Source organism: Amia ocellicauda, chromosome 9 (assembly GCF_036373705.1).
Source record: "Amia ocellicauda isolate fAmiCal2 chromosome 9, fAmiCal2.hap1, whole genome shotgun sequence".
Taxonomy (NCBI): Eukaryota; Metazoa; Chordata; class Actinopteri; order Amiiformes; family Amiidae; genus Amia; species Amia ocellicauda.
The window spans coordinates 3,939,312-3,955,707 of NC_089858.1; the positions used below are offsets into that span (position 1 = coordinate 3,939,312).

A 16,396-nucleotide genomic window follows, 5' to 3' on the forward strand; every position below is an offset into this window, starting at 1 on the left:
AATCAACAGAATTATTCATTTTAATACACATCAAATAATATAATAAGCTAAATAACACACTTATGATAACATGTACGTTTGGGGGTTTGTGCTATAAAGACACGCACTAGTTTATTTGTAGAATTACTTCATTTTTGCATGTAATTCAATAGTTAATTAAATTATGTGATCGCAGGAGCAATAAAGCAATCTATTTCTTACACCCTTGCTTGCTGGATGTTTTGTTTGTAGCAAAGTATTACAGTTTTTATTTTAAAAAGTCAGTGTTCTTATATAGTAGAAGAGCCTTCCAGCCCAACCTTTCCATGAACCCATGCTCTTAGGAAGGCTGTTACCGATAATTGTTTCTTGTATTGTAATAATCAGCCCCTCAATACAACTAGTAAATAATTCTGTGGGTAAATTATATATAAAGGAAGGGAGGACAAAATATTCCTACATTAAAGGACCACGATGGGCATGCACCGGCTCTGTATACACTACAACACGTAAATATGTAATCCGTATTTGTAGAGATTTTGTGGATCTAAACCACTATAAAAATAAGAATTATAATGGAAACAAATCACGTGACAGGGTGGTACTAATTAAGCATTTAATTATGATTGATATTTGTAAGTATGAAAAGAGAGATGCAGTAATGAATTTTGGATTAACGCTATATCATAAGCAGTAATCTATTGTAAGCATCCTAAAATATTTAAAACTAATTTTAAAACTAATTCAGGTTGCTAATGCAAGACTTTCTGATCGATCAGCACTAGTAGTGTTGGCCAAGATAAAAACACACTACCGCCCTCTACTGACCAAATATGTACTACAACCCACTTTTATTATTTGTGTATTAATTTACAGATTTACATTACACTTTTAGACAAATTACTTTTAAATGAAATACACCAAAATAATGGATCAAATACACAATACACACTACTTCTTGTCATTTACTGTGTTGCCAAATTAGTTTTATAGTGTTTAACCCCCTTGTAATGTGTGCAATTTGAGCCTTGAATTAAGATGTTTGCAAAAAATATATAATAACAACAACAACAACTAAAATGTGTTATATAAACCATTCAATGCTTCCTTCGTTAGAAACAACTGCTTTCATACAGTGGCTCTCAAAAGTATTCACTCCCCTTGGACTTTTCCACATTTTATTATTACAACATGCAATCAGAATGGATTTAATCAGTTTTTGACAACTGATCAACACAGGAAATGTCCATAATGTCAAAATGAAAAATATAATCTGCACATTGTTTACAAATACAAAACAGAACATAATTGAATGCATAAGTAATCACCCCCTTTGCTATGACACACCTGATTGAGCTGTGGTGAAACCAGTTGTCTTTAGAAGTCATGTATTTAGTTGAATGGAGTCCACCTCTGTGCAATTAAGGTGTGTCACATGATTTCAGGTTAAATAAATACACCTGTCTCTGGGAGGTCCCACAGTTGGTTAGTACGCGGCTGAGCTGTGAGACACTGTGCATACATCAACTATAGCCTGGGTGCTTCAAAAAAGTGGCCTTTATGGGAGAAAATAAACTCACATCAGATCTGGGCTAGAGTTTGCCATAAGACATGTACGAGATTGAGACCAAATGGAGGAAGATTCTATGGTGTGATGAGACCAAAATAGAGCTTTTTGGCCTCAACGCTAAGTGCTACGTTTGGTGCAAGCCTAACACCGCACATCATCCTGAGATCGCCATCCCTACCGTGAAGCATTGTGGTGACAGCATCATGCTATGGGGATGCTTCTCTGAGTCAGGGCCTGGAAACTTTGTAAAGATAGAGGGCAAAACGATACAGAGAAATCCTGGAAGAAAACCTGCTGACGTCTGCAGGAGACCTGGGACCTGAGACGATTAATCTTCCAGCAGGACAATGACCCCAAACATACAGCCAAAGCCACACTGGAGTGGCTTAAAAATAAAAAGGTCAATGTCCTGGAGAGGCCCAGTCAAAGCCCGGACCTCAATCCAATTGAGAATATGTGGAAAGAGTTGAAAATTGCTGCTCACCAGAGGTCCCCATCCAACTTGATGGAGCTTGAGCATTTTTGCAAAAAAAAAAAAAAAAAAAATGGGCATAAATTGCTGTGTCCAGATGTGCAAAGCTGGTAGAGACTTATCCACATAGACTCATGGCTGTAATTGTTGCCAATGGTGCCTCTACCAAATATTGACTGACGGGGGTGATTACTTATTACTTATTCAATTATTTTCTGTTTTGTATTTGTAATTCATTGAGCAGATAATTTTCACTTTGACATTATGGACATTTTCTGTGTTGATCAGTGGCAAAAACTCCTGATTAAATCCATGAAATGCGGAAAAGTCCAAGGGGGTGAATACTTTCGAGAGCCGCTGTATGTGGCCAATTCGCCCGCCTTCGCGTTTTGCTGGTGCGCTCCGTACTGCACCGCCTTGTGCCTCCGAGGCTTCCGTCCGGTTGCGTTGTCAACGGGACCACAACACAAGCCGGGGATGCCCGTTATATCGCCGCGGACTCGGCCGGCTGCCCAGCGGCGCGGCGGTGTTGACAGGGGCTGGATGCTGCTCTGAGGCAGCGCACTACCGACCAGGATCACTGACTACCCCGTCCGTTTTGAATGCACAAAACCGACTCGGAGTGACGGGACCTGGCCGAGCTGTCCGGCGCTGCTGGCTGTCATTATGAGTCTGCGCCCGGCACCGCTAGCTCACAGGAGGGGCGTTTATACACACGCGTGGCTGTAGCGGGGCGGGCATGGACACCCTGGACACCCTGGACACCCTGGACTCTGCCGGCCTGGATCCCCAACTCGCTGTCAGCAGCTCCGTGTGAGATTTCAGAGCTGGCCGGCTGGCGCTGCACACACACGGGTACAGTGTCCACAGAAAGGGGCGACGCGCGGAGAGGTCGCTGTTGATGCCGGGCGTTTCTCACGCCGTGTGCTGTGCGCGGAGGCTGTACTACAGCATGAGCGGCCGGGATGGCAAAGTTAAAGCGCAGCTCCAGCACATGAGACCCGCCGGCGAGCGGCCCGAGAGGGAGGCGGCGCTGGAGGAGCTGGCACTGGTGTCGGCATCCCCGCCGGGATCCCTCGCCCCTGCCGCAGGGAGGAGGGAGGCCAGGAGCGCCCTGAGCACCACCGGCGGCATCGGCAGCAGCAGGGCGAGGAGCAAGAGCCGGAGCAAACGCCTGGACGGCAAAGAGGAGACCCCGGGAGCCGAGCCTGCCCCGATGGAGACCCCGGCCAGGAAGCTGCTGCTGCAGAACCGGGGCAGCACCGAGACGGGGCTGCAAATCACAGGCACCGGGAAGATCCTACAAGGGAAAGCCGAGAGCAACGGCACGGCCGGGGCCAGGGAGGGGAGAGGCCAGCAGGGCAGGGAGGACGGCAACCGGGCGTCCAAGAAGAGGAAGCCCGTCTCCGTGGACAGCTCGAAGGCGAAGACCTCCCTGGAGGCGCTGAAAGTCAGTATCCGACAACTCAAGTGGAAAGAGGTGAGTGACACCAGAGTAATGTTAATGGGTGTTTACACATTGTTTACTCCGGGTATAGGTCTTCGGGTTTGTATGCCACCCCACCCTTAGTGCGCCATGACCGGCACGACTGCATCCTCACAGTGAAGTTCCCACTGCAGCCGAGTGAATCATGGGGATGCGCAGGGTTTGAAAGGAAAATGCTCGATCTGTCATCATAAGCGATCATAGTCAAAACACATCATAAAGTAGCCCACACGTCAGCTTCTTGTACTTTGTAGCGTATGCATGCAGCTCACAGAAGAGACGGATACAGTGTCCGCATCGTGCAGCACAAAAGCAACATTTTTTTGCGGCACAATACAGCGCTTTAATAATGTCCTAGTTTGTACATTTAATAATGCCCTTGGTTAGTTGGAGAATGGCCATAGGAAAATGCCGAAATGCACTTCCACTTTCCAAACCGTACAAGGTCATACAGCCGTGATGTTGTGAGTGGCCAAACAAGGAGCCCCATGCAGGGATGTGCACCAGGCTCCAGTGCAGGGATGTGCACCAGGCTCCAGTGCAGGGATGTGCACCAGGCTCCAGTGCAGGGATGTGCACCAGGCTCCAGTGCAGGGATGTGCACCAGGCTCCAGTGCAGGGATGTGCACCAGGCTCCAGTGCAGGGATGTGCACCAGGCTCCAGTGCAGGGATGTGCTTTCACTGTGTCAACACTGCAGACCAGCGCCGTGCTGTGCGGAGAAGAGCCTCTTCTCTCGGTCAGTCTGAGTCTGAGTTCAAAGGGAATCACACGATGCACAGGCACAGACTGCGGGGTACTGAGCGGGGAGGCTCGTCTAAAACTAAAAATCAATGTGACCGTCCAGTATTTCAACATCAGGGAGATCAGAGTCTTCATTAAATATTGCATCAAGAAGTCAAAACCAATATGGATACTTAAGGGTGGGTTTTAAAAACACACAGCCCTATTGACTTTCTATTGATTTGAAGATCCAACAACCAAACTCTGACACGCACACACATACTAGACTTGGTTCTTTAGTCTAAATATTTAATATAAAAACACTGAAGTGCAACTTGAAACTGCATGATTAATTATAGGGATTCAGTTACAGATGACTGAATGCCAAATGTTAGTCTAAAATGACGGTGGCGCATAATACATTTATGAATCCGTTAATTGACATTGTGGTTACCTCTTGACCTTCACACTCTTGTGGGCTGGGAAAGAAAAAAGTTAGGACTATTAAGAAGCAAACTCCATACATCCATTAAAAGACCCCTGTAAATACGTTAATAAACATACATCTAAAAAAAGTACATTCTTACTGTGTACTCTTCATATAGTATTGTCTGGACGTTAAGATGTGAGATCTTAAAGTTCAATAGCCAAGGTTTCAAATAATAATTGCCATCCTGGACAGAATGAAGCAGAATTTGGATGGACAGATGGATAACAATACAATCTCAATAGAAATAGGCTACACAAGCACATGCATATTAGGTATACATCTCTGGGTTCTTCATATTTAACGTTTTGATATCTACAGTAACACATGTATAGCTGACTATTATTCATGGTAGTACAGAAGACTTGTATCTGAAGTATAGAATAGACTTACTAGTTTTGATGGCCTCCCACCCAATGACTACAACCTTTTCAGTCTGCTATGCTTTTCTACTAACTATTTTGTTCTGTAAACTATAACACAATCACTGTATACAAGGGCACGCAGGTTCATGTAGTTCATGTTTTCATGTAAATATTTAGAGAAGTTATGCTGGGATATATATTGCATATTAATATTACATTGCACTAAGATACAGAAGCAAACATGCAAATTATACAAATACATAATTACAAAAATCTGCATATAGACAGCTTGGAAGTTGCCAAGTTGCAGCCTGTAGAGTATTATATTGTTGTTTTTTATGGGGGTGAATGTGGAAGAAGCTGGAAACAATAATTTTATTTAAATGCTATTTAAGAATAGAAAGCATTTGTATAGAGTTTATATTCTTAAAAAAGGCAGAACATTCAAATATGTACCCATTATACCGATTTCATAATTGCAGATTTAAGGTTGTTACCAAGGAAAGAAAACAGCTGTCCAGATTGCAGTGACGTTTAATTATTATGGAAATAAAATAAGTAGTTTTAGTCACTGTGTCTGAGCATTATACAGCAGTTTAAGTGAATCAGAACCATCTGTTAACTGACTAGAAGCATATGGCGTGTCTTTACAAAGGGAAATGATTAAATGTAATCTGGGATAATCCAATATAGCCTATAACAGGAGAGAGATGGAGGACAGTTCAGCACATGGTGAGCCAAGGGAGATGTGCACTCTGCTAAGTGTTTATTTGATTATTTTATTAGTATGACAGAGAAGAAGAGACAGGCCCTGTTTTGGGAACACATTATGAACAATATGCATCTGAGCTCTGAGTCAGCACTGAAAAGGCAGCTATATTCCTGTACAAACTCTTGTAAGGATAACTCTTGGGAGAGGGAGACAGAAGGGAAGTTCTCTCTCAAGTTGTAAGAATAATAAACACTTGTAATAAAGTAGAGAATTAACTCATAGATTGCTTGCAATGTTATAGTTTTTTTCCATGTCAACAGTCAACATGTCAACAAACCTGCACTGCACAATGAAATAATAAAGAATTCAAAACTGTTTTTGCAGTCTTTTAATGAGCGGGTTAAATACTCTAAATTAGTTATTCTGGAGGAGCGGGGCTCTACGGTGCTAGAAGACGGATTCGGCACGTCCAGTCCTTTGGCTTTAAGCATCACCGAGTCCGATATGGGCCATGACTGTAGCACCGCTGAAGTCATGCTGAACTGAGATGGCTGGAAGCCACGACACCTGCAGGATCATGCTCTGTGACTCATCTCCTCGCTGTGCGTGATCTGAAATCAGCCAGCGCTGTTACATAAGAACAGGGATCTGGACTGAGGAATTACATTTCATGAGATCAGAGACTCAAAGAAAACAAAAGGTGAAACACAGAAATGCCTTTACTCCTTCATAAGGCTTTTGAAGTATAAAGCCTCTTTATTTCACACCTCCACCTTGCTCTGGCTTTCCTCCATCCTTTGAACTTCGTTGCATTACAAATTGGCGTCTTAAATCACCCTTTTCAGTACATGAGTTCTGAAATGCTCCAGTTTTGTCATTTTAATTAAACTGTTTATCTAACGTAGATAGTATATAACAGCTGTTATCCTTATTAGAAGGCGCAGCGGGTGTCTGTAATCAGATTTGAAGGCAGTGTCCTTGTAAGTCACTTACGTTTCATAGAAAACACCTTCGCTGTAACTCGCTGTAACACTGTAATATGTGTGGCTCTACAGATCGAGGCAGATCAGTGCTTTTACACAGGTTTTGACACACAGCTCTTCAACTCCTACAGCAAACAATCACTTTAGGTTTAGTTCTGTCAATGAGTGGCACTACAACACAGCATCTGAATGGAGTGAAACTAAATTGAGACCCATTCTTTTTGGAATGTGTGCTGTCAAGCTTCCAGAATAAAGTATCTGTTTTGCATAAGCTTATTATTGCTGGTGAGGATTGAAATATAGCATCTCTTAAAAAGCGCATCATTCTTGTTTTTAACAGTTTCCCATCGGCCGCCGTGTCGCCTGCGATATATACTGGCATGGTGTGTCTTTCCATGACAATGAAAACATCTTCTCAGGCCAAGTCAACAAATTCCCAGGTACAGTATACTACCCTCACGAGGACGTAGACAATCATGGCAGGAGAGGAAACAGGCTGCTGTACACTGCTGCGTATTGTATTAATGAATACATTCGACAGCAAACACAGGTACATTTTTCACACTGAAGGGACTGGTAATTATTATTTTTATTATTATTTATTCCTTATCCAGGAGGGTAATAGCTGCTCTAGATATTTGTAGTGTATTGTTGAATTCCCTGGATATAAGTAAGTTTGCCGTTGAATCTATAATATAACACGGATCTGTAAAATAACTTTGTTAGCTGTACAGTTTCTTACTGAACCTTACAGAAGATATTTACTGAGCTTACTTAGGTAATACTACTAATAATAATAAGAATAAAAGCTAATGCAGTCAGTGTCTTAAAATATTTATTCAGTTTTATGCATGTAACTTGGGATCATTTGTGCATGCTGTCTTTCAGTTTAATTAGTAACCAGTTCTCAGCATTTAAATAAAACCTACAATAGCAGCATAGTATTCATCTAGGGGTTTGAAAGTGCCACAACTAGAGATGCGTGGCAGCATGGATTTTAAAATAACATGTATGTATTTTATTTATTTAAACTAATTTAGTCGATGGCAACTCGCATGTTTTTTTTAAACAGTAATGTGCAATTGTCTACATATTCACAACGTGGCTAACAAAATGAATATATTAAAATAATCCACACATTACACCTGCTATTGACGGTACGCGCCATCGGTACTGTCTACCACTTTTATTGTCTTTCTTTTTTCTGTATTTAGCTTATAAAATAAGTTCAGTCCACTCTTTCGTGTTTAATATTCAGTGGATTTTCACCGCAGTGAACTTTATTTTAAAGTGCAGCCCTTTCAAACGAATCTACGGATGCACAGATAGATGGGTGGCGAGACCTGCCTCATTTAAATGCACGGCCTTCACACAGAGATAACGGATGGCTACAACAACACATCAAGTCCAGAACGGAGACTCAAACACAGCTCTGTGTGGCAGCTCGGCCTTGTGCATCATTCAAGACCTGATGCTGACAGACATGCATATTTATACAATAGATGTGAAAGTACTAGAGGAAAAAAGTAATGTGTTTTTGGGACAGGGGAGCACTGTTTTATGCTGGTACTCTTAGGGCTGTAAAGAGAGAGAGAGTTCTCAAAGAATGGAGTGATGATGCTGAATCATCATATTAGTTTTCAAGACTGAACTTTAGATCATGAAAGTTTCTGCCTAGGACCAAATCAAATCCACTCAATCACCAGTTTTCACTGTTGAAATGGAAATTAATCAATCAATATATATATACACTCACACTTTTGTTTAATATATATTAATAAAATGTATTTATACACAAAACAAATGGCCCTTAGTCCCCAGTGTAATTTATTTTCTCTCTCTCTCTCTCTCTCTCTCTCTCTCATATATATCTATATCTATATCTATATCTATATCTATATCTATCTATCTCATGTAAAGGATCAGCTTCCCTATGCTGACGAAACCTCCAGTTACTTGCTTGGCAAGCGTCTCACTTGTCTCCTAAACCCAGAAACACACACCCTGGTATACGAAGAAATGCCGTGGTGTGTATTTATTATTCAGTTCTGAAACGCAAACAAGCAAAACCTAACCTGTCTCTAAGTCTTCAGATATACAAAGATGATCTAAACTCATCAGGGACCGCTGGTTCTGTTTACCCCGTAATTATTAAAAATAAATACACAGCCACACCTTGCTTTTCTTTTCCTCTCATTCCCATTTGTTCTCTCTTTTCTTTCCCTTTGTTCCCATGTGCTTTTAAGTGATTCTCACCAAGTTTCTCCAATCACCCCATTAAGCCCAGCCCTGGATAATCAATTACATCGTCTCCTTGGCTTCAGCTTCCTTACCCAAGATGCAGTGTACCTTCCTCAACCCCCATGGTCCTAAAGCCTACCAATCCATATCTGGGAATATACGCTCCATCACGATATATATCATATTTATACCATATTTCAAATTTGTATTTTTCTTATTCATTTTTCCCAACATAAAACCAGTGTCACCTTAGAATGATTGATTTTGAGTTTGTGTTTTAAAATAAAATCTGAAAACAGAAAGAAATGTCAATGTACCATTTGCAATTCAGTAATATGAGAAATTTGGGTCTGAATACATTTGCAAGGCACTGGAAATGTAGGTTGGGCCCTGTGTTTTATGCTGTTTAGGCTGCACTTCATTCCAACTCCCACAAGGTGGCCATGTAGTCCACTTAAGTTAACCACTTACTGATTAATAAGCTCACGATTCCCTTCACTGCTATTACACACTTTCCAATATTTTTTCTTAGAATCTGTAAATAAGTAATTTAAATGGCTTAACTTACTAGTAGGAAAACTATTTGTAAAAAAAAATACCAAAAAAACAACACCAAAAACATCAACAATGATTCCTGGAACAGTTGATATAAAATACTGAATTTCAATGCTGTAACATATTACAATCATGATAATAATAACGCAAGCAGCACATTCATTGACACTTTTACAGTTTCATGAAAGCATTTCCTATTAAATGTAAGCGTCGGCAGTTGGTTAACCCTGCCTTCTGTCAGATTGACATTGTTCTGTAAATACATGTCCATAAGAAGATACACTTCTTTCAGCATCTACAGCAGAGTGACAAATATCTTTTAGCCTTTTGTGTTAACATGGGACGTAATTCTTCAACTTGAATGGAAACTAATTTTACACTTTGCACATCTATACGCAACGTCTTGAGGGAGGCCCTTTAACACTACAGTGTTTGGTGAAATGTGCATTTAATTTAACTAGAAGCCTGTGAAAAAAGGGATGCATTTGGAGTGATTTTCAGCAGCAGAATACCAAGTGCTCGGCTCAGGTGGCAACTTCATGGGTAAAATACAGACTTCCTGTTGGATTGATTGTTTTTTACCAGTGGTCTTTAAAACATTATCAGTGGGCTTTACAAATCAAATGTGCGGATATTGGTAATAAGCCTCAAAGCATGTCATTGAGTGCCTTGATCATATAACTGATTTTGTCTCTGATGATGACAGTCACTTTATTTAAATTAATTTCAAATGCATTTAAAGATTTGATGAGTGCAGATTAACTGTATCAGCAAATATTACTTTCAGTCTGGAGATATTCGACAGTCCTTGGAGAGCAAACAACATGTGCAAAAGACTGATCTTTTGCATCTGCAGGTACACTGTCAGACATCTCTACCAGCTGTGTAATTTTCGTGTTGTGCAAATCAGCATTTTTTGGGTAGATGTTCCTTTTTAATTGACCTGCTGTGGAAATAGATCCTGCAGTTATTGCATGTTTATTCAGAAATGCACGTAGTTTGGTTGGGATGTTTTCACCCCGGGGGAATATTAGATATTAAAACAAATGCCTCTGTCAAAACGAGAAAAAAAACATCTGTGTTCATAACTTTGTGTCTAAGTTTGAGGGGGGAAATATAAATAGATTAAATAATAGTCTGATAAAGTAATGAATAAATAGACATGATCATGCTTTACATTACATCAGCTTGTTATGCAGGAATAAGGAAATTACAAAGCTCTCTGTGTATTTGTCCCCATGGACCCACAGGCATGATAGAGATGCTACGCAAAATAAACCTGAGTCGAGCGGTGCGCACAATGCAGGAGCTGTTTCCAGAAGAATACAACTTCTACCCTCGCTCGTGGATCCTGCCTGAGGAGTACCAGCTTTTCTCAACTCAGGTACGGTACATTATTTTATATATATATATATATATATATATATATATATATATATCCCTTCTATAAGCAAAACTCCCTGTATCCCCGGCATGTGTGACTTGTTTACAAACAGACGATTCCTGACACATACTTACTTACTTCAGCCACAAGATGGGGCAAAATGTCTTTCGGGTACTAAAATCCAGGACTATTTAACTCAGTTCTCAGTTGCCTTTGTGCCCAGCCTTGATACATCAAGTATTAGGATCACTGGAGAGGATTGTGTTGTGCTGCTAATCCCTGCTCTGTTCTGATTTGTTTGCAAAAAGCGCTGCACCAAATAGATCCTGAATCGAATCAAATCGAGTCGCTGTTTTCAAGCCCAGTACTGGAGTCCCACTGTGATTTCTGCATCCCATTATGACTTTAGTCTTGCTGCCCTTATTCTGGTACATTGTTCCCTTTGCCAGGTGCTTGGCATTTAAAGCATTGAGCCAAGTCAATACAGGACATGCCTGTTGTAAGTCTTATGTTTGTACACAAATAACAAACCAAGTTCCCTCTGATCAATGTCTTTCATACAACGCTTATTTCTGAAACAAAGCACTGTATTAAAGATCTGATTACAAAACAAGCAGTTGGCTTACAAAGATGTAGTTATAATTTCCCATATTTAAGAACTTACTTTCATCTTAATGCTATTTTGTTTATTATTCATTCACTTTAATTGAATTAATCATTTTTAACTAAGTCTTAAAGTAAAGGCCTTTCTCTAGGAGAAGGAAAATCTATAAAAGCAAAATACTCTGCTGTAAGAATATGTAGTTTAGTAATATTGATGATGATGATAATGACAGGGCATTTTTCTCTTGTTCTTTATGGAAATAAGTGTTTATTATGATTAGTATAGGTTTAATAAAGCAAAGTTAAGTTGGAATGAGAACCAACAGGAAACACCAGGACACAGGGTGGCATCCAAGAATCTGTAGGATGGATGTTTTATATAGAAAAATATAAATGTATTAGCCCTTGAGATGTTTTATTTAACTCGTCTTTTCAGTTAGAGCTTTGTCAGTAGAATGTAGTTACCATTATGTAGCAACTACATCATCTTATTAATGCCTTAACTAATTACATTATGAAGCTTATGCAGTAAGAGTAGTATGTTTAAATGAAAACCACAATTCTAAACAGTGACATGAGAGGAGGCAACTTTACAGAGTGTTTGAGTAACAGCAGGACTCCTGCAGACACAAGGTGGCACCAAATCTCTTGAAAACAGTAATGGGTTCAATCCGAATCACTGGATACGGGAGATGCAAGCATGGGGATTTCATGGAGCTATGGGAAGGGAAAAAACAGTAGTGATGAGTTAAGAAGTTAAAAAGAAAAAAGATCCGTATTCAAGTGAAGTTTTGGGAAGGGCTTCACATGTGTTGGTGCCATTATCGATGCACTGATGGGGAGAATGGATGAGTTAGCAAAAAGGCAACTATCAGGCTCCATATGGAAACTAAAAGGCATCGACTTTATTGCCCCCATTTGGGTCTTTAAGGTTCATGATGATGAATGCTGCCGGATGCTCTGCTCGCACCGTTGCCACCCCGCATGTCAATGAGAGCCTGTGGTAAAACTCAATGCACGGCACGCTGGCTGGTTAATGAGGGCGAGTGTTGTGTAGCAGATACCGTGGCGTTGGGAGCATCCTGTCCGCCGAGTGTGAGGGGAATGCTGTATTCGCTGTTCAGGTTTTTTTTTTTTTTCTCTCTCTCTCTCATCCAACAGTAAGCCAGCATTGCTTGGCAGTAACCATTTAAAAACGATTCCCTCAGTTAAACAAATATCCTCGGGTCGTTAATAAACCCCGGTGGGATTCCGACAAATCAATGCAATTAGGTCTGTTTATAGTCCTCCGTACGATTGCATGGTATGTAAGAGGAGGAGATGTATTGATAGTAAGTAGGTTAAAGTAAAGTAGGTTTATAAGTACAAGGTGGATGGTGTCATTATGTCCTCGGGGGGGGGGGGGGGGGATAGGAGATGACATGATTTGCAATATGCCTGATATTTAAATGTGTGTATTTTGTGAATCATGGAGAGGCATTAGTGTATGTTTGTGCTGAGGGAGCTCTTTGGAACAAGACTGGGCGTCTGCATCCAAAAGCACTGCAGGGAGAAACATTTCAATAGTTATATTAATGATCTAGGACTGCTATCCATAAAATAACACCTGTACCAGATATTTTGTGAACACTGCTGCACAGACTACACAGTAGTTAAGAGAAGAACACTTTTTCATCTGTGTGTTGTAAACCCTCAAAATGGGAAGATACAAAATGGTTTCCAATTTGGCTGAATATCACTTCAGTTAATTGGAAAGTAACTATGATCTTGAACTCTTTTCCTACCCAAACATAATTTCAATCAGTGGAAATACATCCGATGTTTCATTGAATGGCTTTAAAACATTTACAACATTTTACAAAAAAAAGATCATGTCCCTTCTACTGTAATTCTTCTCAATTGTAGCACCATTCTGGGGAGTCGTACGGATTATAAACTTCACTGCAGCCCAGATCAGAAATCATGTATTTGTATTCATCCAAGCAGTAAACTAGACCCTTCCAAAGTGTTTATATCCAGTATGACTGTCAACTGCCATGTGTGTAAGTTGAGATGTGCCACAGTCCCGACATGCATTCCCTCTACAGTTTAGTATGTAGAAATGACAAGGGACACGTATGTATTATTCATATTAAAATAAATAAATCTTGATCCATTTCATCGATCGATACATTGAGAGTCCCTAGCGAGTGCCTAGCAAGCAGAGCAGCAATCGATCAGCCTACAACAGATGGATCCAGTGCTCCTCTCCATGTCAAAAGCAGACGGGGATCTGGTGGAGTCCCAGCCCTGACCCAGCTCACAATAACAATTAGCGTTGACTTTCTTAGATGTCTACCATGTCCCAAAAGCAGGCAGACACACACCGAATACAACTAGTCAGCTTAGATCAAATACTCCGAGATTCTCTCTGTCCCACTCGCATTAGCGGATATGAGCAGACGTCGCCAGGACGGATAGCCTGGTTGATAGATGGACAAGCTTTGGTGGTTCCACTAGGGAAACCGCAGACCTCCAAAACAGAGAAGAGAGGGAAGAGTCCAAGATCACAGTTATATTTGAATACACTGAGAAGTTTGAACAAAATTTGGTCAAAATGGTGACCATTTAGTTGTTTTGCCATTTTGAGTGCTTAAAACACTACATTGAGCTTGGTATACAGCATTTTGGGATACAGCAGGCTCAAATTATGGCAATACCACTATATACCAACCTTTACATTGGTACCATACCTTTACATTATTTCTGTAAATGGAAGCAGACTACAAACTACTGAAGAACTATGAGGGGATATTATTCTGATGTCAGTAGGTAAATTAGCTAACTTGTCTATAATGAGTTGTATAGATATACTACTAGGCACTGCATTAGTCATGTATACTATATTGTTTGTGTTCAAGTAAAATGGTTAAATACAAGATTGTCAGTAATTAATTCAGGATTAATTAAAGATACTTTAATAATCTGATGCTTCACGTCACAGCTTTGTGAGCAGATATCCTTAGTTGCAGTTCTCCCGTGTTATTGACGTATGAAAAAAAGCATGTACTATAAAGACCTCTTGTGCACATTTAACTTAAATCAGTCAGAGAATCTTTGATCCAAGAATGTGCTAAAAGCATGTCTGTACTTAACAGATAGATATAGTAGTAGTAGATAAAAAGATATTTTAAATTCATATGGCCATAACAACATGGCATACTTACAATAAGATGGGAACCAATATGTATTCTTTCGTGATGCAAGTCTGATAGTGGGGGAAGAAATGTAGCTGGAAGATCAAATTCGGGTCATTTTTTTATTGCAGGATGATCTAGAATAGGCTGGTATTTCTGTAGACGGAGCCGCACATCCACCTGTGTTGCTGAGCTTTAGTGCAGCTCTGAAATGTGCTGCTGTTATTGTGGAAAATGAACTACACAGGCTTCAAGCCATCGGATGTCAAAATGAAACTCTCTGTAGAGTGTGCTGAAATTAAGCTGGGACCACCAGGCTTGCGTTTGCCGCCTGTCACTCACCACACTCTTCAATCAGCAGGTTCTCGCTGGCTGCGTTTAAGCCATTGAAACTAATGAGAACGGCTCATCAAGATTCCGGTAATTTATCTTTAAATATACTTCATCCCCGGCTAAATCCATGCAAGAACTGAGCATACATACAGCTAATAAACACTGGCAGCAGGCTCCATGGGGAGGTTTTGTGTTGCAAGCATCTGAGCACATGTCACCCGTTCAGGAAGTGTGCTTTCTCAGAAAATGACAGCTTGAAACTCGGGGTTGTGAATTCAATAGCTTCAGCGCAATCCAACAAAAGGCAGTAAGAAAGCACTGTTCAGCAAGGTTACACCAGGTCTTCTTGTTTGGATTTAACAACACCAGCTGCACTTGGAGGTCCTCATGACCCAAACCTTCCCAGAATCTACTCCACATCCTAGGTATGGGATACGGCCTACGAGGTCAACTTTCCCAATCTCCTCTTTTTATATTCTCTCTATGATCTATTTTGACCAATGTCCAGATCTTTGCTTGGCTTAGTTTACTTCCACTCTGCCATATAGTCTTTAGTCTAGGCCAGTCCCATTTGTAGGTTCAGTCTAGACTTCCCAGCCTCAGGGCTGAATATAACTTGGCCCGTTGATTTGTGATGGCAACGGAAACCTGTTCATCTGCTTGTCAGCTGCAGTCTGACCTTTATCACTATTATTTAATGATCAAGGGAGGACCTTGACAAGCTCATCAAACATGTCCCTGTATCATCACTATTATTCTTCACTTCTTTTCTTGTTCCACTACAGTTTTTTTTTTACTTTATTTCTGCAGGAAATGGACATTAAGTAAGTCCACACAGATTGATGGAGAAAAGAAGCACTTCTTTACACATTAGGCACCTGGTGAAAGGAATACATTCCTAATGAGCGCTGAGGGGCTGAATGACTTCCTCTCGTTCGTACGTTTTTCTCTGGCTGAAATATTATCTTCACATTTAGTCTGCACAGTGCCAGGCTCATCATGAATTTGATTAGTAAATCAAACATTCAAAATTATTTCTTGATCTAATATAAAAGACCAATACCAATATTTCTCATGGGACTGCTTAGTTGACCTTTGCTTTCTGAAAGAGCAGACCCCCATATATACACAGGTTATCTTAATTTTCTCCCTATTCATTTAGGCAATACACAGAGCTAAATGGAAACAGTGTTACCAGTTTAATCATTCCTGCCTCACACGGTGCAGTATATGAGTTCTTGATACACTGCAAATAATGCTGTGCAGATAATGAGAAAAAATATATACGGTTAGTTACCTGAAGAAACAGATGGCTGTACCGAGGAAAT

At 40.5% G+C, this 16,396-nt stretch overlaps 1 protein-coding gene across 1 annotated transcript in view; it reads left to right on the forward strand.

The window, feature by feature from the left end:
* The first annotated feature begins 2,481 nt into the window (after nt 1-2,481).
* ttll11 (tubulin tyrosine ligase-like family, member 11) overlaps nt 2,482-16,396 on the forward strand; it is a 53,160-nt gene continuing 39,245 nt past the window's right edge. Inside the window, exons 1-3 of the mRNA XM_066712741.1 lie at nt 2,482-3,501; nt 7,117-7,216; nt 10,823-10,956. Coding sequence (XP_066568838.1) covers nt 2,923-3,501; nt 7,117-7,216; nt 10,823-10,956 — 813 coding nt within the window. The 5' untranslated portion in view covers nt 2,482-2,922. The remainder of the gene's footprint in view (nt 3,502-7,116; nt 7,217-10,822; nt 10,957-16,396) is intronic.